This window comes from Peromyscus maniculatus, chromosome 20 (assembly GCF_049852395.1).
Source record: "Peromyscus maniculatus bairdii isolate BWxNUB_F1_BW_parent chromosome 20, HU_Pman_BW_mat_3.1, whole genome shotgun sequence".
In the NCBI taxonomy this organism is placed as follows: domain Eukaryota; kingdom Metazoa; phylum Chordata; class Mammalia; order Rodentia; family Cricetidae; genus Peromyscus; species Peromyscus maniculatus.
The window spans coordinates 1,727,666-1,749,251 of record NC_134871.1 but is presented as its reverse complement, the minus strand read 5'-3'; the positions used below and the strand labels follow the sequence as shown (position 1 = coordinate 1,749,251).

The window sequence follows — 21,586 nt, the reverse complement described above, 5'->3', positions numbered from 1 at the left end:
ATCATTGTTCGGGGATTGCTGGATGAGAGCTAAGGTTTTGAGAGCATGCAACATGTCTCTTTCCATTAAGTATCTGAAAGCCTCTACCTGGCCTGGTATATGAGTTACTTCAAAAAAAATTTTTTTTGTGTGTGTGTCTTTTATTACTGTGACAGTATAACTAACAAAAGCAAAGTGAGAAAGGAAGGGTTTATTCTGGCTCACCATGGTGAAGAAAGCATGATAGCAGGACCACGAGGTAGCTGGTTACATTTGTATTTGCAGTTCGGAACCAGAGAATGACGAATACGGGTCCACTGCTTGCTTTATCCTTTTCATTTAGTCCAGAATCCTGACCCGTGGCCTGGTTCTGCTCATGTTTAGGGCGGGTTTTCCCCCATCACTTAACCCAGTCTAGAAACTCTCTCACAGACATTCTGGAGGCTTGGCTCCTGGGAGAGTCTAGATCCTGGTATATCAGCAATTTATATGAACCATTGCATCTGGCATCAAGCAGGATCCCAATAGCGCTATATGACTGGAAGGAAGACTCTAGCAAAGGAGATAGCCAGAGCCCTTCGGGGTTGAATACGTGAGCCCAGCTTCTGGAACCCATGCCAGTGTGCCATGTGACCTTGGACAGGGAACCCCACTTTCTGTTCTTCAGTTCCTTCATCTGAAAAGTGGGGTAAGCCTAGCACTGATAACACCACGAGAGATACGGGCATGGCAAGTGGGTCATGTGCAGGAAACATTCTTGACATATTGCCAGATTGACAAGAAACAGGCTCTTACAGGCTCAGGGGCATTTGCCACGGAGTCCCCCGAGACAGAGAAGGAAAGGGGAAGCAGCAGCAGCACAGTTCTGTGATAGTCTTGACAGAGGAAATTCCCAGCAGGTGAGAGGGTTAGAGACGGGATAGCAAGCCTCTCCTCACCTGTTCGGCTCTTGAGAGAGAGCCTGACTCAGAGCGGTTGTCCTCCTGCGTGGAACAGGGAGAGGCAGGTTGTCTGCTGTGGATTCCACAGCAGCCGCCCCCAACACCGCCGTGGCTCCAGCCAGACCTGGAAGCCGCACATGGGGCCAAGTTCCACCGTTGATACCCCCCAGCACTGGTCAGGTGCTTCCTTTGCCCCTTGTTGGTAAGTTACTTCCGCTGGCTGGCTTTGCCACTTTGGAGGAAGTCACTGGACTGAACAGGCAAGCAGTAGTCAGGCAACCCCTTGCCGTTTGCCAATTACGCACAGAGCTCTGCCTGGTTCCAAAAGCAGCTATTGAACTGTGGCCTAAACAAATTAAGGAGGACTCCTGTCTCCTGCTCTCTTGGCCCTTGGAGGTTTGGAGAGAAGGCACTGTTGTTTTGTACCAGTTGGAGCTGCCCAGGCCAGCTCCACACAGTTTAATCGGCTTGAAAATGTTACTGTATCAGGGTCCCAGCCTGAGAATCAGATACCTTTATATGGGGAAGGCCTAGACGTTGGTGCCTTTGAGGCCCCAAGGTGACATTGATGTCAGAAAGGTTGAAACACTTGCCTTTGTGTCTACCCTTGTTATATGTTACATGTACTTGATCTGGACAAATCTGAGAGAGAAATCAGCCCCTCCAGGAGACCTAAGCCATTAGAGCCGTGCGGGGAAAACTACCAAAGCGGAAGAAGGCTCCAGAATTGCTGGGCTATATGTTTACCCCTCCACATTCCTAGAGAAAAGGTTCCAGGCGGTCCCCATTTATGGACGGGAGAACAGTGGAGGTTTATGAGATAAACTGAATATGCCCCCAAGGCACAGAACTGGTCAGCTTAGAAGTAGGACTGGAGTTAGGTTAAGGTGGCAAAGTGCTCACCCCTGGTTTGGTTGTCCCTGCCTGTATTTTGTGCAGACAGCAGTCCACTGGGGTTCTAGTATGAGCTCAAATCCCACCTGAGCCCTAACTTACAGGAAACCAAAATTCTCTATGCCCTCAAGCACCCCGGCAGAGGCTGGTCTGAGTTACCTTTCTGAAAAAGGCTTAGCTTTGCGCAGCTCAGTCTAGAAATCATGGCGAGACCTCTCTGCGAACATTTGTGAGAATCGGTTAACATTCGATCACATACAGGCCTGGCTTTTCCTACCCCTATCTGAATACTGTGGGAAGGAAGGAGAGGCCCGGACCTCTCAATGCTGAGGCTATCAGAGACGGTTAGATCCACTGAGCATTGCCAGACTCTGTAGGCAGCCATGGCCCATACGTGACTCCACTCTCACCCACATTCTGCTTTCTCTCCTGTGTCTGTGTGGAGGCTAGAGGACAACCTAGGGTGCCATCTTCAGGAACACCATCACTTCCTCTGAGACAGGATCTCTCATCCCTCTGGAGCTCACTAGTTATGTTAGACTGGCTGGCTCGGGAACCCCTAAGATACCCCAGTTTCTGCCTCCCTGGGGTGGAGATTATGTGTTTGCACCACCATGTCCAGCAAGATCACTTTCTTTGACTTGCCCTTTGATGCTTCCTGAATGGGTCCATTTCACATATACTGAATTGTTTCTAGGGCTCTGAGGTTGAGTCTCACGTTGTCGTCGTCTTCATGTGTTTTTAAAAATTATTTCATTATTTTATGTGTATGAGTGTTTTGCGTACATATATGTCTGTGTACCACATGTGTGCCTGGTGCTTGTTTAGGTTAGAAGAGGCCATCAGATCCTCCCGGGAATGGAGTTATAGGTGGTTGTGAATGTCAGCGCTGAAAATCAAACCCGGTCCCCTGCAAGAGCAACACACATGGTCGTAACCACTAAGCCAGCTCCCTAGCTCATCTCTTTCATTGTTATTGTGCTTTTAGCAGTAAGTATTGTCACTGCCATCATATTTATCTTTGCTATTATTTATTGAGCCAATGGTGTTGAAACGGCATCACACTCCAGAGAAAGGAAAATGATGAGAAAAGGAAATCAATAGCCACCCCTCTGGGCTAATTGGATTATTTCAGCTATCCACTATAGTCCATCCACAATTAATAATTGTGTATGGGTACGGAGGTAGAGCATTGTTTGTAGTGTGTTTTTCATCTGATAATGTTTATAATCTTAAATGTTCCTTATGCCTATTAAAGCACATTACGCATGCTCGTTTCTCTCAGTGTGTTGTGGTTGGTTACACTGATAGATACATTTAAAATCAGTTGACAATCAAGGGGCGTCCCTTTGCTCTTAGGCCCCAGGGGACTGTGCATATCTTCGCATGTAACTTTTCTCTTCTTGGAAATCATTTGAACACATTCTCAGCAGAAGGCTTATTGAGTCAAAAGGCCACAGTTTTATGACTCTTGACCCATATTGCCAAATTACTTTCAAATAGGGCTGTTTACATGGCCTCTGTTAATAGGCAGACATGCGAGTTTTTCCACCCATCAACACTGACTCTTATTAGCTTTTTTAAAAATGTAGTTTAATAGGTGCAAAATGGTCTCTTTTTAATTCATACGTATTTTTATCTAGAGAGGAGCTATTCCCCCACCCTCCCCATCCCCATCTGCTTGTTTACCAACTCTCTTTGGGAATGCTGACACTGGCTACTTCCAGAAGCAAGTTCATTATTTTCCATGTGAATTCCTTCAAGATGAGCCAATGGCAATGCAGCCTTGACTTCAAGTGAGTGAACTTCAAACACTGAGCCTTCGTGCAACATCCTGCTTTTTTTTTTGACTGTCTTCAGTGCTCGAAGGCTAGGACCGAAACGGCCTGCTCCTTACCTGTTGAAAGCTGCACATGAACTGGCCCTCCATCTCTGACTTTCACCTTAGTGCTTGGTTCTCTTCCTCTCTCCCACCCCCAGCTTCATCTGATGAGCAAGACAGGATTTTTCTGCAGAAAATCTTTGAGATACACCTCCTCAACTATTTTGGGGTTTCTTACCTTGGGAGAGAGGGTGTGTGTGTGTCCCATGTCTTCCTGTTAAGACAATTTTTTTTAATTTGAGCAGTTGTTTGCTTTTCTAGACAGCTTTCTTTGATTTTTTTTTTTCTTTCACTGTCTCACCCACAACATCCTGTGGGCTCAGGCTTCTTCAGGGCCTTGTCTCTGCGCTCTGCCCTGAGGCAACCTGGAGCTCCCTCATCTCTCTAGCTGGAGTCCCTTTCACAGAGGGAAGGGCCACACTAGTTGGAAGAAGCCGGGGGTAGCATTTCTAGACTTTGGTTGCCCCAGGGGAAAGGTGGAGCGTGCCTGGGTGGGTAGCAAGGCCCACATTCCCCTGACTGGACATGAGAGGAGCTGGAATTTCAGCTGAGATTTGCAGAGTTTGCCTCTGGTGCTGATTCTGCCAGCCCGTCAGAGCACCACAATTCCTCTCTATGGCTTGCTTCCTCATGAGTGCGCTTTCTTGGATCCCTCCTGGGCTTCAGCATTTATGCCTTTGCTTTTCTTGATTTGAGGGAGGGTCTCAGGTAGTCCAGGTCGGTATGAACTGTACCCAAGGCTTTTCTTGAGCTCCTGATCCTCCTGCCTCTACCCCGCTCTCATTATGTATGCTTTTCATGTGAGGTATATATTAATATTGCATATGTATTTACTTCTTCAAGATGAGCCAATGGCAGTGTGGCCTTGATTTCAAGTGAGTGGACGAGTTTTGTGTGAAATTGCTGATTTTTTTTTTTTTTTTTGGACTGATTGGGATTGAAAAGACATGTTAAAATCAAGAGGGACTTAGGAATCACTGCATAGCATAGGTCCTGCTGTGAACACATGACATCATCTGTAGTGCACGCTCAAATCTGCCTTACACAGACTCCTCCAGACTTATTTTATTCTGCCACTGGAGATGAAGCAGCTTCTTCTTTAAAACCGGTGATCACATGGTGAACTCCAAACTGGAGGCTGAGTGGCTCCCATGAGTGATTTCTCTAGGACTGATCTCTTCTTTGGTGAGAGGCACGCCTGGCTTCCTTCCTTTCCTGGGCCAATTCATAAGTTGATGGTTGACCCAGGGTCACTTGAGAGCATTTGCATTTTCTAGAACTCATTTTCATTCTTTTTTTCTCTTTCCTTCCTCACTCCTCCCCAGCCCCTTGTGTATGTTTGTGTGTATTGGGGTGTCATGAAACTACTTAGAGGAGGATATTTGTGGGGCAGAGCTTAAAATACACAAATGGATTTGGAAATAAAACAAAACCCGCCATTAAGTTCTTATCTATATTGCTTAGTGTCTCATTCTCCATCTTAGACATATTAACCCTGCAGCGACCGTGGGCTGGATTCCACCGGCAGCACGGCACAGTCCTGGTATGTGAGTCTAGGAGATTCTGTTCTTAGGGAAGTATTATGTGGGCGTTCACTCTCCCTCTGCTGTGGATTAGACCCTCCACTTGATATCCTATTTGCTCTGTTCAACAGGCTTTAGGGATGAAGAGTTAAAGGACTTTCTTTGAGTTGTTAAATCCCGTTTGCCTGGTGTGTGATCCTTTTCTCTAGGGCTTAGGCCTTGGCCTATGTAGGCTGACCCGTGGCTCCAGCTTCATCCTCTTTTCCCTGTTGAGTGAGTGTTGATGATATCCTAGCTTCCTTGAGTCTTTAGTGAAGTGGAGGATGGCCATTTGAAGTTCATGCTTTCTTAAAGTCCCCAGCCCTCTGATACAAATGTAGGCCTTATCTACACAACTAACCAGCTAAATGAAGGATGCTTTGGTTCCAGTGAGATGCTGTGCTCCAATTGCTTCATCTGCCTTGAATCTCCAGGAAAGTCTCCAATAGAGTGTGTGAATCTCTAGGGATTTGTGGCATGTGCTTGGAAAGTGCAGCAGGAGAGGCCTGTGACCTGGGTTCTTTTCTTCCTTTTTACCTGTCTTTCTCTTCCTTCCTTCCTTCCTTCCTTCCTTCCTTCCTTCCTTCCTTCCTTCCTTCCTTCCTTCCTTCCTTCCTTCCTTTCTTTCTTTCTTTCTTTCTTTCTTTCTTTCTCCCCTTCTCTCCCCCACCCCCCAAGACAGAGTTTCTCTGTGTAGTCTTGACCGTCCTGGAACTCACTCCATAGACCAGACTGGCCTCGAACTCACAGACATCCATCTGCCTCTGCTTCCCAAATGCTTCCCAATGCCTGGTCTGACCTGGGATCTTAATGACGCTGGCATCCACTTACTGCATTATGTGTAAGGTGATTACTCTCTGTTCAGTCCCTACAAATGATTTAAGGTACCTGACTCCTTGCCCCGTGTCCCCGAAAAGCCCCAGGCTCAGAGAGGTGCACTCTGCTCTGTGTACCTGATGTCACACAGGAAGGAAGCAGTGAGGACTCTGCTTAAAGTCTGAGCTGCACTGCCTCCCTGCGATATGTGTCACCTACTACCTAATACTGACATCAGGGGTTGCCCTGGACTTTGGTTCTTTGAGCCATCATCCCTGCCTGCCACCTCTGTTGGCCCCAACAGTTGGCTGCTGAGGTACTCCCAGTGCAGGGACATACAATAATATGCCAAAGGCAGCAGTGTATTCTGGAATACCCTGTACTTTTTAGCTCTGTGACATCACCTGTTTCATAATTGCCTCAAACAAACATCACCCTCTTCTCACTGTCCTCCCCTACACTTGTTTGTACAAACCCCAAGCTTCTCCCCGTCTCCCTTTCCCAATAGCCCACATTTCTCCAAGTGTCATCCTCAGGAAGGAGCTCACTCAGAGGGCTTGGGGTCTTAACTGAGGGTGTCCCTTTTGGCCCATGGCTTTTCAGCAGGGAAACTGAGGCTGCCATGGTCTGAATTTCCCCAAGGCTGGTTCTGCTCCTACAGAACTATCTTCTCCTGATGCAGGCTCCTGGTTACTCCCAAGGCCCTGTCTGCTTCAGGACCATGGAAGCCTAGGCATCCAAAGCAACTGTGCACAGCTCAAGGGGTGACTTTGTCATTACCGTCTTTCCAGAGCCTTGATAGTTTCCTATCACCATAGGATCAAGTCTCCAAAGCAGAGTGTTCTGCTGATTAGCTTCTGTGGACTGTCCACATGGACCACAGGAGCATCATGGTTTACATTCTTAGTCATGGAGGCTATGGGTCTGGAACGCTTTCACACTTTGCATTTTTGGACTGTCACATGAAGCCAGTGTTTTGGTTCACTGAGTAGCAAAGTAAGGGCCTGGTTTACTAATGCAAATGACAGGTACATCATCTTTTATTCTTCCCCTTCTTTCAGGCCATGTAAATCACAGTTGCCTCCTTCAGGAATTTTTACATGAGTAGTTTAGTTGTTACCTTCACCATTAAATTGTAAGCATTATACTGCCAGATGTCCACTATGCATTATGTATGCACCAAGCATCGAATCATCATGGCCAGTCCTTTACCCTATAGCAGGTTCAGATGTGACTCCCTTGTCCAACTAGTGCATTATTACAATTAATCATCTGTCCATGTAATCACATGAGGAAAGTTTTGTTCATGTTATTTTCTGAATTGGGTGCTGGGGGAACAAAGATAGACCACCTGGGTCTCTAATGACCTAGAACTTACACACACACTAAAACAAACTTGAGTATTTGCACACTTCTCCTAGCTCCTGCTCACTGATCCAGTTTTGTGCCTTGAATCCTAAACCCTTGTCTACATGTTGCTCCCCCATCTAGGAATATTGCCTGCCCTACTGGGTTTCGAGCCTTTATCTGGTGGCACAGAGCCTTGAGCACCCATCATTAAAAACAAACAAAGAAACCCTGGTTGGCCTGTAACTTGCTATATAACCCAGGCTGACCTGAACTACTTATTCTCTTACCTCGGCCTCCTGAGTGCTGGGATTACAGACCTGGGCCACCAGACTGGGCTCATGAGAACCTTTCTCCTATATGCTGGAATCCTTCAGAGGCAGATATGAGTGTTTAGATTGATAAGCAGGATGCTTGTTCTGGGGTACATTGGTGTCAACAATTGTGAATCTCAAGGAAGGAATCAAGATCGGATGGAGATGTCAAGGTGTGACAGTGATAGAACCAAGCCCAGGCCCAGAGCCGTGCACAGACCTGACTAGAATACCCCTTGACAACTGTCTTGAATTGTGATGGGAGTTGGTCAGTGACTATGTTGCCTTGCCTAGGATACTTGAGTTTGACCAAGGTCCCTATATTCAGCTAAGGCTGTCTCCAAAGAAGCTGACAGCTGAGTACCAGCTGTACTCAGTAACTTCTTTTAATGATGGATGAATGGTGCCTAGCACATTATAAGCCCCTAGAATTTGGGGAAATGGACTCATCTAATCTCTATGGAAACAGTGTGTGTAATTCATTCACCAAGTGCTTACTATTCGGGCAATGATCTACTGAGCTCCTCATACATCCTTATCATGGCTACAACTAGGAAGTTTATAATCTAGGGTTTTGAGGTGGATGGTAGTTCAACACTGGCTTCCTGGAAAAGTCAGCCTTTAGTCCAGAGATGTGACTTCCTGGAGGATGTGCTCTTTGCCAACACTGGACTCAGTGTTTGCTTGGCTTTCTAGAGGACAATTTCTTGAGATGAGGTGTAAATGAGTATGTGAGGTCTCTCAGGGGATGGGAATCTCCATCACAGTCCACCTGACGGTGCACCTGTGCACCATGGGAAACTCCCTGCTCAACTTACATTAACTGTTGTTTGAATTCCTAGTCGCCTGGAACTTCCCCGGGGGTCCCATTGGCTCTGTGACTTTCCATCACTTGAGTAATTGGAGGATGGAGCGGAATGGAAATAATCTACACACTTTTCTTCTGTGAGTCACCAAAAACTACAGCCCAGGGTGTGTGCAACTGCTTGACTTACTTTTCCTGTATGTAAATGAGCTGTCATTACAGTTCAGTAGGTCTCTACCTACTGAGTATGATTATTCTACACAGTGAATATGAGATCATTGAAGTTTACATCTGAAAGAGACACAGAGATAACCTGGTCCTACTGCCTTCCTTTGCAAGAGCCCTGGTGGGGAGTGCTTGGAAAGGTGCAGGACCTGTGTGATTCTTTGGGAAGTGTTTGTGGGTACATTCTGCCCCATTTTCCAGCTCTTGCCTTTGCCCAGACATAGCAGGAAGTAGCTGATGTCTAGTGTGCAGGGTGGGTTGTTTTTATCTACACAAGTCACCCAGGTGATCGGAAAAGCTTTACGGAAAGCAATGGCTTTGATGTTCTGGGTGACAAGCCCTAAGTGTGCTCACAGGAAGGGAGGTTTTGAGGTTGGAGAAATGAAACTACTTTGGGTGGTGACTTCATCATTTAACACCCTTATGGTAGGTGCTTATAAAGGAAAGGTGAATGCAAGTGTAGGTATGAAAAGGAAAGTTTGAGGTGGACGACTATGAGATTACATGGTTCTAATGGCTCAGGAAAATCTTCCGGCTGTAGACCTTCCAGAAGCTCTCTTCCTCCCACACCTCAACCACATCCTTAGTTTCTTAGTGAGAAACTATCTTACAAGCATGTTTACACCTGTTATCTCCTCCATCCTTCACACATGATATTGTGCTGACCCATGATGCCTGATCAGGGAGCTTGTCTTGGAAACCAGAGGTCTTGTATCAAATATCCTTCCTTCATAGGACCATGGCCATCCTCATTGACCCTTTTGGGGGTATCCTGTCTTTCAGATCCCAGTTTCTAGAAGTTACACCTTCCCGTGCTCCTCCTGGTCTCTCCTCTGTGGAAACCTGAGGTGCTGTTCATGAGCCTTCTGGGCCTTGGCTTCTTGAGCTCTATAGTGGAAATATAACAGTCCCTGCCATTCTCTTTCGGTTCCTTTGTGGAGTAAAGCACTGAATAAAGCCTAAGTTGAATTTCTTGAAGGCAACTTTCCTTGATGGCTTTTCCAACTGTGCTGAGGTATCAGGGACATATGAACTCACTTCTCAGTGATCAAATTGTTAACACCCTTAGGTATTATCCAGGATACTAGTTTAGTCCTTTGGAACCAGGTGTATTCCCCTTGTGGCCTATAGGTCATTTGAGTCTCAGGATAGCTGTTAATGCAGCCCATCACTTTTGTAGATGACACCATCCTATTGCATTATCAAAGGGTTGGACAGCTCTGTAGAATTTAGACCACCTGTCTTCTGAAAACAGGAAGATGTGCAAAGATTGACAGCTGTGGACCAGGGAAGAAGCCCAATGCTGTATGGGATTGATCACTGCTTCATGCTCAATGCTGGTTCACACAGTAATGTATTAATTTCTTTTTTCTCCTTTGTATTTAACATCTTGGTCCATTTTCTTTTTCAAGTTCTTTTTCACTAAGTATCTAAGTCTCAGAATACTTGAGGTTTAGTAATTTATCAAGGAAGGATGTCTGCTTAGGCTTGTGTTTCTGGGCTTTGGGAAGTCCATGGTTGAGCAATTGTATCTGCCTTATAATAGAGCAGAAGTTGGAAGGTGAAGCAGGTGCATTCGGAAGATAGGGGAGTAGGGTTAGCCTTGCTTCTAACAACTGAGCACCAGGATAGCAAACACTCACTTATCTTTGTGAAAATTAACCCCATTCTCTAAGAAATCTCCTTATTAGACAATAGAAAGAAATGAGTGACAGCAATTAGATGCTGAGAATAATAAAGTTCTTATCAAACCCCTGCTGAGACCCAGGCATTGTGTTATTCTTCATGTTACTCTACATCCAAGAAGGTAACTGTTCTCTCTCTCTCTCTCTCTCTCTCTCTCTCTCTCTCTCTCTCTCTCTCTCTCTCTCTCTCGTTCTCTTCTCTCTCTCCCACTCACTCATTGAATACAAAATAGGACTGGAGAAGCTCTGATTTTGAACCTGGAAGCCAATGTCCTGTCCTGTAATTGTAACTGTTGCTTTCGTGTTCAGCTCTGCTGGATTTCAGAGATTCAGCAAGGATGGGAGCCAGCATTGGCCAACTCTCCTGGAACCATCCATCAGTATCTGTATTTGATCTTTTTCAGGACCTTTTTTGGGGAGAGCAAATACATTCCAATATTACGCCTGTGCTCAGGAACTTCTTGGGTGAGTGGCTAGTTATTAGCTTCCCTCCGCTGTTACAGGTGCCCCAGTGTACCATGCTGCTCTGTTTTCAGGGGTCAATGGTGTTTGGATGGATTCCTGGTCAGAAATCCACCCACAGTCACTTGTTTTCTAACTGGCTCACTCTTTTCTGCCAAGTGTGTAAGATCTGCTACCCATGGCTAGCGGGTGCTGGCAAGCATCTGTGCAGCCAGTTGGCCTTACAAGCTAAGCAAACAGCCAGCTGCCCCAGATGATGAAGCCTAATTGCTGAGAGTCGAATTGGTGTCTCTGATGTGATGGATTGTGTCCATATCTCCATCCTGGCCCATGACTCCTGCTTTACCCAGGTGCTACCCATCTTTGTTCAAGTTGCTTAGCCCTTGTGTACCTCCTCTTTTGTTACAAAGAAGACTGCTTGGTAATCTTTGGGCTTAGGAAGAGTAAAGGACGAGGGACCTGTCACATACTGAGAATTCTGCTGCAGATCCCAGAGCAGACGGGCTAAAGAGTAGGCACCTGGTCAGCCCTCTGCCTCTTAACTCTTGAGGGTCTTTGGTGGCCTGGATCTGCCTGTCACAGACACTGAGCCTTCTTTCTGCCTATTCACAGAAAGTACAACACAGACTTTGGGTCCCAGCAGTTGACCTTTTACAATGCCAAAAGGTCTTTAGCAGACCCATGGCTTACTTGGCTATGTCAGATGTCAGGGAGCAAGCTAATGTCCTATTCTTGGGGACAGTGTTGGTAGGGATATGATGAGAAAGTGAGCAACAGTGCCTGCTGCATGCTGGCTCTCTCCCCACCCTCCTTCTTTTGGCTTGCCTGGGGATTTCTGAGCAGGTCCCCTCAAAGTGGACAAAGGAGTCCTGTCACCCTGTGTGCACATTCTTCTCCTTAGCTCATCTCTGTAGGGGTGTGTGACTCTGTAACTTCTGTATGTGAAGGGGAGATTGAGACATTGCTACTCTGTATCCTGAGGCTCTGAGCCCCCAGAACCCCAGGCTTTCCCCCACACTCTGCATGGAGCTCCTGGGAGAAACTTAGAAACGTTTAGTTCCTTAATTTTTACAGATCATCGCTCCTTGTGTGTGCTTAAAAACATTGATTAAAAACACTCATCAGTTTGACTGCCTTGGGAAGAGGTCCTTGCTTTTTTCAGCAGGAGGTAGTATACTATGTTATTTTTGTGTCCTTCTCCCTCCCCTATTACCAAGGAGACAGAGAGCCAACTTGAAAACCAATAACTCAGCCATACCTATTTATTGTGCGGTGTTGAATGGCCTCCTTCAAATGTTGCCTCATTTAATCCTGCGATCGCATATTGCTGTCACCCACCCCCGTCTCACTGATGAGCAAACCAGGCCTGTTGTGTTCCCTTAAGCCACACACTGACTCTCCTCCCTGGGTAACTGTTGTGCCATAAGAAGGGAGAAGACCTTTGGTGTTTTCATCCTGTTAGGGGTCGACTAAGAAATGAAGTCTCAAATGTGTGCGTAGGAAGCATCACTAATACCAGACATGTCTAAGTGCTTTGAATTCAGCTAAGACTCTCATTTTACACCAAGAACACTCCTTGGAAACGAGACAGAGAGGCTCAGAGTGCTGAAGTTCTTGCTGAGGTTCCTGAGAAGGACTTGCAAAGCGGTAGTGGTAGGCTGTCCCCAGCATGGTCTGATCAGAGCCCACCGACATCCAGGAAGCTGGGCTCCTGGCCTTTTAGGGTCACAAAGTGATTGCAGTGTGACTATAAGGCTAAAAGTACTTTCCCCGGTATAAATGCCTGTGATGCGTGGGTGGCTGCTTGCTGAGTGCAGAGGTGCTGGGAACAAGAGGGCATCTTTCTGAGTCCACCCCTAGTCAGCTGGACTTTCTGGGGAGGGGAATCCACCTCCGTCTGCTGGGAACTGAACTCTGAGCACTGGCTGAATTAAACCACCACTGTCGGGGAGGTGGGAACTCACTCAGCCTTGTAGGGTTGTGGTACTAGCACACTCAAGGGAAAAATGTGACACCCAGAGGGCCTCAGAGGAGCAAATTACGGGTAAGGTGTCTCTGGAAGAGAGAGGGGGAATTCATCAGGAGGAATACAAGCTACAAATGGTGCCCTCTGCTCCCAGCTCTGTAGCAAGGGTAGTTGGCCAGCGGCTCCTAGGCTAAGGGCAAATTCCCCGCGGAACTTTCCAGTGTCTTTTATGCTGAGTCAGTGCCTACTAAGTCCTATGTCATTAGACTGCCAATGTCCTGAGAGGTTTGCAGGGAGGGGAGAGTTACAGGGAAGGGGTTGGTCCCACATAGCACATGGAATTATGTAATGTTACTTTCTCTGGGTATCGCACTGCAGTGTTACTAACCCTGGAAGGGCAGGAAAAGGTGTTTCTGAGTCCACCAGGACAGACACCAGGGCCTGCTTGGGGCTTTGCAGTTAGCTATTAAAGTTCTCCCTTGGCTCATAGGGCCTAACCCTTCCATGTCTCGTTCTCCACACCACGCTATCTCTCCTGGCCACCTCCTGTAGCTGTTTCAATGATCATTGAGTATAAGATTCTCTGCAGAGTGTAGGTGGAATTTTCCTGTCCTGGCAGCCATTTCCCAAATAACCAACACTGGGACTTAATTATGCTTGACTAACACTCAGGCTTGTTACTAGCTAACTCTTACATTTAAATTAATTCATACTTCTTATCTACCATGTGGCTTGGTACTTTTTCTCCGTACTGCATGCTCATCTTGATTCTCATTGCATCTGTCTGCTAGTGACTCCTTTGACTCTGCCCCTCTTCATCCCAGCATTCTCTCTATCTCAGGCTGTCTCGTCCAGCCTCTTCCTGTCTAGCTATCAGCCAACCAGGTTTTTATTAACAATAAGAGCAATACATATTTATGTGTGCAGAAGGATTACCCCACAGCAGTAGAAGCTTTTTTTGTTGTTGTTGTTTCCTGCATAATTCAGGAGGCCTACAAATCCCATGATGCTAGATGAGTGCTTTGCTAACACTTTGAGTGACTTCAAGTTCATCTGATGCAGCTTCTATGGCCCACACCACTCCATTGTGTACATAATGGGCTGGGCGCTGGACACAAGGCTGTTATCAGAATGAATGAATGAATGAATGAATGAATGAATGTTTCTTATTTCTCAGTGCCTAGAATTCTTGCAGTCAGATGAATGAAAATGCCAGTAGGGAGGGGAACATGATTGACATGGCAATCAGTAAGACCAACCATCAGCTGTGGCCTTGTTGCCTATGTGACTTAGGAGCACAAAGAGATCAAAATAGGGAGAAAAAGCCTACCACAGGCTTGGCACCTAAGAATTGTTCACTGATGATGACATTGTTTTCTAAGGGGGGGGGGGTCTACAAAATGGCTCAGTGGGTAAAGACACCTGCTGCTAAGCCTAATGGCCTGAATTTGAGCCCCAGAACTTACATGGTAGAAGGAGAGAACTGACTACTACATGGGGTCTTCTGATTTCCACACATGTATGCCCACACTTACATATGCTCAAATAAAAATAGAAAAAAAAATGGTCAATAAAATGCCTTTTTTTTTTTCTCTGCTTCTCATCTTCTTATTTTTTTTCAGACTGAATCTTGCTATGTGGCAATGGCTGGACACAATATATGGCCCAGGCTAGCTTCGAACTCAAAGAAGTCCTTCTAACTTTGTGTCCTGAGAGTGGGATTATAGGCTCCTTCTATCATAGCCGGCCTAGCTTTTCCGTTCCTTTCTTTCTTTACTTAATCAATCAATCGTGTGTGTGTGTGTGTGTGTGTGTGTGTGTGTGTGTGTGTGTTTCTATGTATGTGGGCACAGGCATGGAAGTCAGAGGATAACTCAGAGTTAGCTTTCTCGTTCAACCACGTGGGTTGTATGATTGAACTCAAGTTGACTGGCTTGGCAACAAGTGACTTTACCATTGAGCCATTTTACCAGCTCTTAGTTTTTATTTTTATTTTTTTAATGAATGAAACATCTCCTTCCCAAATCTGCTCAACATCGATACTAATATATCTCTTTCCTTTTTGTGCATATTCTAGCATACCTGTTAAGCATTCCAGAAGGATTTGAGAATCATCAAATAAAGCTGGAGTATTTGGCGATTTGGAAAATTGAGGTATGTAAGGGATGGTCTCTTTCTGAGCCTCATGGAAACAAAATTTAATTTTCAAAATGGACAGTCTCTATCTCTGGATTTAGGGTATATTTTATAGTGTCTTTACAGATCTTTCTGTGGCAATTCAAAGCTCTTGGGAAACTGACTTCCCATTCTTCCATATCCTGGCTCTCTTTCTCAGCATTTCTTGCATTCACTTGACCATAGTGCCTAGGATGTGCTCCCTGCTCCTACCAGGAGAACCCATTGTTTCCTAGGAGAATCAGTGTTGATTTGCTATGGGTGACTGCCCTGAGAGGGGGCCAGAAAGTGGAAAAGGGTCCTGTAGTGAGGTTAGAGCACATTTGGGACACCCCAGACTGTCAAATCTTTCATTTTGCCTAGCACATTCTGTGTTTTCTCCTCTACCTCCATCATGTGTTGGAGTCACACCAAGTCTGTGGCTACTCTGGTGAGGGGAAGACCTGAAGCTTTCTGCAAACCTAGGTTTTCCGTTCTACTTGTCTGTGCTCCATGGAGTCTTGCTGAGCCTAGAGTGTTATCTGGTAAAACTATGTATTGCATGAGTTTCTTCCAACTCAGGTGTTGTGGATGCTGAATGAAAAGGAAGAGGGACCAAGCTTAGTGAGCCATATGATATGCCAGAGGATATGCCTCAGAAACAGAAGAGGGGTTTTTCTTGATTAATGACTTACAATTTATCAATGACAGCAGGTAGGGTGTGCTGTGGGATGTCCTTCTGTATGCTGTGAATATGTGTTGCTCTGATTGGCTGATAAATAAAGCTGCATTGGCCAATGGCAGGGCAAGATAGAGCCAGGTGGGAAAATCCAAGAGAGATACGGGGAGGAGAAAGGAAAGGAAGGAGACTCTGCAAGCCACTGGCAGAAGAAGCAAGATGTGAAAATACCATTAAGCCACAGCCGTGTGGCAACTTATAGATTAATAGAACTGGGTTAATTTAAGATATAAGAGCTAGCTAGCAAGAAGCTTGAGCCATAGGCCATCTAGTTCATAATTGATATAAGCTTCGGTGTATTTACTTGGGTCTGAGCAGCTGCATGACTGGGAGGGACACAGGAAAACTCCTAGCTCCTCCCCTTTTAGCAGTGCACAGACTGGCCAGGGTTCTCCTCTGTTCATAGGAAGCAGGCAATGCTCCTTTTTTCACTGCCATGGCAGCAAGCAGAGCTCCTCAGCTCATAGGTTCTTGCAGGTTAACTATTATGGCTCTTGACCCATCCCTCTCCTCTTTTCTTCTTGTGGATGCAAACACTTCCCTTCTGTCTTAGTTAGGGTTTCTATTGCTGTGACAGAACACCATGAACAAAAAGCAAGTTAGAGAGGAAAGGGTTTATTTGGCTTACACTTCAGCGTTGCTTCATCACAGAAGGAAGTCAGGACAGAAACTCAAACAGGGCAGGAACCTGGAGGCAGGAGCTGACACAGAGGCCATGGAGGGGTGCTGCTTACTGGTTTGCTTCCTGTGACTTGCTCAATCCACCTTCTTATAGAACCATCAGGACCACCTGCCCAGGCAGAGCACCACCCACCATGGGCTGGGCCCTCCCTCATTGATCACTAAATGAGAAAATGCCTTACAGCTGGACCTCATGGAGGCAGTTCCTCAGCTGAGACTCCTTCCTCTGATGACTCTAGCTTGTGTCACATTGATGCACAAAACCAGCCAGTGCACCTTCCTACCCTAAGACACTCTCTAGATGCTGACTAGATGTAGTTATCTGGTCTTGTGCTTTCTATCATCCAGAACCATGAGCTAAAATGAATTCCTCTTTATTAATGAACTATTAGAACTAAATAAAGTGCTATATGGAAAATAGACAAAGGACACAGACAAGTTACTTGTTGGTCCTCTTCTTGCCTTTTTGCCACCTCCCCCTGCACTGGCAGCCCCCCAACCCCCACAAGCCCCCTCTCACTTCCCCACCCCCACTTCTCTTCGCTGTCTACTCTTCTTAATTCTTTGCCTACTCTGCCCTTACTGGCCTCCTTTGGCTCTGGTGACAGGACATCTGTGGGCTTCTGCCATCCTGCCTGTAGACATGAGCCAACAGTACCCATTAGCCACACGGTACATGTGGAAAGGTTGTTTCCTTTATTCAGTGTTCGCAGTAGTAAAAAGAACTCCTGGCCCACTTGCACTCTACCCTTGACAGCAACGACTTTTCAAGCCACCCCCAGTATCGGCCCGTTTGTCTATTGCTATTTCTTGTGGTTTCATATTGAGGTTTTGGTACATTGCATTTGACCTAGAGTGTATTTTTAGTACTAAAGGCAGAGTTCAATGAATGTCAAATCAGGAGGGCAAATGAAGAGGAGGGATTTGTACGTCTAGGGGAAAAAATGTGCCTAATTTGATCTCTTCTGATGACGTCTGTCCCTGATGATGCCCAGTCACATGCTTTCCTCAGCGATGCCCATCACTATAGATTCTGTAGAGGTGGGAACAGCAGCTGGTCCTGCCCCAAAGACAGGAGCATATGTGAGTGTCAGTCTAGCAGCTGGCCACACAGAGAACATGCATCCCAGCTATAACTAAGACAGGAATTATAACCAAAGTTAAGACCTGGCTGTGAGATTTGCAGGGCCTGTTGCTGTATCAGCAAGCTCTGGTCTGCCTTGAAGAAGCAGGCTCGTTTGTCGTGGCCATCAACTCTTCTCTCGTGTTGATACATATTTAGTGGAAGGCTCTATATCTTCTCTCATTAACCTGGCCCTTTGGCATCAGCACAGACTCAAAGGACGTGCTTGGGGACGCTTGGGTTGACTGAATTTCAGAATGCTGACTTTGGCCTTCAGTGTGAATATTATACCAAAGTCTCCCCTTCTCAAACAAGGGCTACCCTGCCTGCTTCCAGAGGCAGAGCAAGCCTTGCCATCTGCTTAGGACTTCACAGTTCGTAAAGTTTTTTTTTTTCTTCCCCTATCCTGTCTGCTTTCTTTTATTGCACAAGTCTTTACTTTTTATTGCTCTGTATTTACTGAGATGCCGCAGCATGCCACTGTGCAGGGTGCCTGCTGTACTGGAGGAAGAGCTGCTGTTCCCGTGCCTAGGGAATTCCCAAGAGCATGACTGGCATTTTCCTAATGGAGAGGATAGAGTCTGAGGGAGATTTCATGGCTCGAGAGCAAGCTGCTAGCTGTGGCTTTCACATGAGAATACTGGGTTTCCAAAGCTAGCCCTCAAACCTGCCAGGACCTACCTGATGCCCTGCCTGTCCCCTGCCCTTCTCTCCAGCTGTGTGTGACATCGTTTCCTGTCCCCTCACTTCTCCTGCCCTCCTTTTCTGCCTCCTCTTTCCCCCTTCTCCCAGGTTGGTTTCTTCTGAAGATGAACAGCTTTTTCTCTTCACAGTGCTTTTGTGGGAAGGGATCCGATCATATAGATTTGGGCTTGGGACTTGTGTGAATTCCTTTGAGAGCACAGCCTCAGCTCTTATTCTGTCCGTTAATACCTTTTGTGATGGCAGCAGGATGTTCCAGTTTTCTCCTTGTCCTTCTCACCTTTCCTGTAATAAGTCCGGTGCTGTAGCAGGTTGAGGTGCTAACAATGGTTGAGCTGTTATCCCTATCATGAAACTATGCCAGGTGTATTAGTCAGAACTCTCTGGAGAAGTAGAACCAGAGGACAGTGAATATAAATATGTATCTCTGTATCTATGTCTATATAGAGAAGGATTTGTTCTTCACAAAGCATTGACTCATGTCATGGGGGTTGTGAAGTTTTGATGGTCTGCTGTGTGTATCTGGAGAGTAGGGAAGCTGGTGATATGCATGGAGGGACAGAGTTATAGATTGTTTGCACCCAGGCAGAGATAGAGTTCAGCTCACTCTACCTCCCTCCTTATTCAGCTTTCTGGTCACTGCTGAGTTCCAAGTTCACCTCAGCGGGCTGGATGATGCCCATGCACACTGGTACAAGCCATGTATGGTACTCACTCTTCTTCCCTTCCGGTCTGGAAACACCATCATCAACCTTTCTTAGAAATGCCCTTAACCTGTTCTTGTATCTCCTGGTCCAGCCAAATTGACATACTGGGTAGACACAATGTATCCAAGCATCTGGGTCAGCCAGCTGACATCCATCTCAGGCCACAGGCTGAGGACACTTAACCTGCTGGGGACACAAAGGCACCCCTTTGCAACCCAGGTTTTGCAGCAAGGAGACCAAGTTAAATCATCATGAGCTAGTATTGTCCTTATCTGTCTGGCTCTGTCCCTGCTTTGGGGTTTACCCAACACAGAATCCCTATGGAGTGATGCTATTTGCCTCGTCTTCACTTAGATGTCAGCCAGGTATTTAATGAGCATGGATATGTTCACAGCATTGGACTGTGGGGACTGGAGAAGGGGAGCTTTGGCTCTAGTCGTGCCCCCTTGTGACCCAGGGACACCTCATGCTCAATGTGTGTTCTCCATGTGAAGGGAATTCACTTAGGGTGAATTGGTCATCCCTTCAAATGTGTGTGTGTGTGTGTGTGTGTGTGTGTGTGTGTGTGTGTGTGTGTGTGTTGCATCAGTCACTTAGCCCCTTCTCTGGAGGCATACTAGACATCAGGAGCCCCACGGCACAGCACAGCACACACTCCATGCTGCCGTAGCCGGGCTGGTAGTGGTACTAGTTAGTAACTGTTGATGGCGATGAAGATAATACTAGGGACATTGCTTGCTGTAATAGCACGACTAGCTCAGCTGTATTATTTTTGACGTCCCGATCACTTTATATGCGTCACCTCATCAAAGCTCTCATCATAGGCATCCATATGCTGCCCAGGCCTGATGACTTACTCAGGAATGTTTTGGCTGTTGTGCCTGTGGCTGTCCCTTACAGCAGCTCAGCTGAAACAAATAACTGTGGCTCTGGAGGACTGTAAGCCACGAGGCCAGACAAGGTAATTCAAAAGAAGATTGGAAGCGCCTGTTTGCCTAGTCCCTTACAATGTCACTGTGGTAGCATTTTACTCTGGTAGCATTCTCTCAGTAACAGATGCTTCTTGTCCTCAAGGCCTCTGTGTCCCGCACTTGCATCAAGCTTCATCCTGCTCCTATTGGACACAATGCCCCAGAAGGGTCCTGGGTTCGTCAGTTCTGGCCCTACTGCTCTTCCTCCCACCCTGACATTTCCCTTCTTACCCTCTCCCATGTTCAATTCTTGTCTTGTCCTTTTTCATCATTCTAAGTCAGTCCTGTGAATCATCCTTGATGAGCCCTGATGTGGACCTATACCTCCAATCTCTCCTTTCCTTTAGTCACTTGAGCTGGAATCCAGATTCTAGTTGGTCCTTTGGAGACTCAGAGTTGTGCTACCCTCATCGCCGCTGACCTATAGCCCCCTCAACGCCGTACATTCCCCACTTCCCCTGCAGCACCCACTCCTTCTGCAGCCCGTGCCAGGAAGCCCTGTTTCCCGGCTTCAGCCTATTATGTTCTAGCCCACAGGCTGTTGAGGGCGGGCCTCAGGAGACAGCTCCCATTTTCATAGCCCTTCTGCGTATGGTGACAAGGCTTTGGGTTTTCCACCACACTGATCGGTTCTAGGGTAGGCAGGCCTCCTTGTATTTGCAGGGGTACAGGACGACACAGGGTGGAAATAGCACTTGTCAAAATAGACCAAGGGCAATGCTGACGGGGGGAAATGAGCCCAGCTTGGGGAGAAGAGTAGGGCAGGTGCTTCTTGAGGGGGTTTCCTCTGTGCAGAGGCCCTCTTGTTGCTGAAGGGCCCCCAACGGGCTGACTGATCCACTTCCTGTGACCCCCTTCGACCTACACAAGTCCCCCATCAGACACAAGAGCTTCCTGTTCCCTGTTCACTTTCCAATATTTACGGAGCAGGAAGAGTTTGCTTGGTTCTTCTTCCTCTTTTTCCCCATTGGTCCTGTCTCAGTGCATTTGACCTGCTATCAATCATGAAGTGCCATCAGCTGTGTGGCTGCAGAGCAACCACGTTGATTTCTCATGGTTCTAGAGACTGAACGTCCCAGATTGTGTGCTCACAGCATTAGCATGTGGCCAGGGCCCACTTTTTGGCTCCTTGTCAGCTCGTCTTCCAGTTCTCACCTGGTGTGTGGGGTGAGGCTGCTCTCTGGTGTGTTTTTCTAAGGACACTTATTGTGGTCATGAGGTTCTACTCTCATAACTTTATCACCTCCCAAAGGTCCCATCTCCGAGTGCCATCACCTTGGAGGCTAGGGGGTCAACATATGAGTTTTATGAGGACATAAACACTCAGCCCATAGTAGCCTCCTTTGAAATATCCCTTGAGTGCACTCCCCTTCCTAATCAGGCATGCCAACAAAATTTCTTGTCCTTCTAAAGCTGAAATAATTTTACTTGCTATAGTTCATGTTGTAACCCAGGCTACTTCTTCAACATGGTTTAATTGATGACTGATTGGATGCAAAACTTGCCTTTGTCCATGTCTTACATTTTTTCCTACATGGCTTTCTATCCTCAGTCTTTCTTATTCATTGAAGTGTGAAGATTCACTGAGGGTGTACCTTAGTGAGATTTTTTTGTTGTTGTTGCTGTGATAA

General features: G+C 46.6%; 1 protein-coding gene and 1 long non-coding RNA gene across 21 annotated transcripts in view; one reads left to right on the top strand and one right to left on the bottom strand.

Annotated features, from left to right (window-relative positions):
- LOC121824497 (uncharacterized) overlaps positions 1–1,249 on the bottom strand; it is a 29,679-nt gene extending 28,430 nt beyond the window's left edge. For 3 of the 10 annotated variants that reach the window (XR_013046293.1, XR_013046295.1, XR_006066403.2), the window contains exon 1: positions 918–1,249. This is a non-coding gene — a long non-coding RNA (uncharacterized LOC121824497). The remainder of the gene's footprint in view (positions 1–917) is intronic. The other 7 variants (XR_013046294.1, XR_013046292.1, XR_013046296.1 and 4 more) reach the window with 3 other exon arrangements.
- The window catches only part of LOC143269704 (uncharacterized), a 211,189-nt gene that overhangs the window by 123,697 nt on the left and 65,906 nt on the right, over positions 1–21,586 (top strand). For 6 of the 11 annotated variants that reach the window (XR_013046288.1, XR_013046281.1, XR_013046285.1 and 3 more), the window contains one exon: positions 14,956–15,032. The exons of 1 other annotated variant lie outside the window; for it this stretch is intronic. Coding sequence is in view for 1 of the 10 variants with exons in the window: in XM_076555713.1 (XP_076411828.1) it covers positions 14,956–15,032 (77 nt within the window). In the remaining 9 variants the exon portion in view is untranslated. Of the gene's footprint in view, positions 1–9,945; positions 10,115–10,854; positions 10,916–14,955; positions 15,033–21,586 lie in introns of all 11 variants that reach the window. 4 more of the 11 variants (XR_013046289.1, XR_013046286.1, XR_013046282.1 and 1 more) reach the window with 2 other exon arrangements.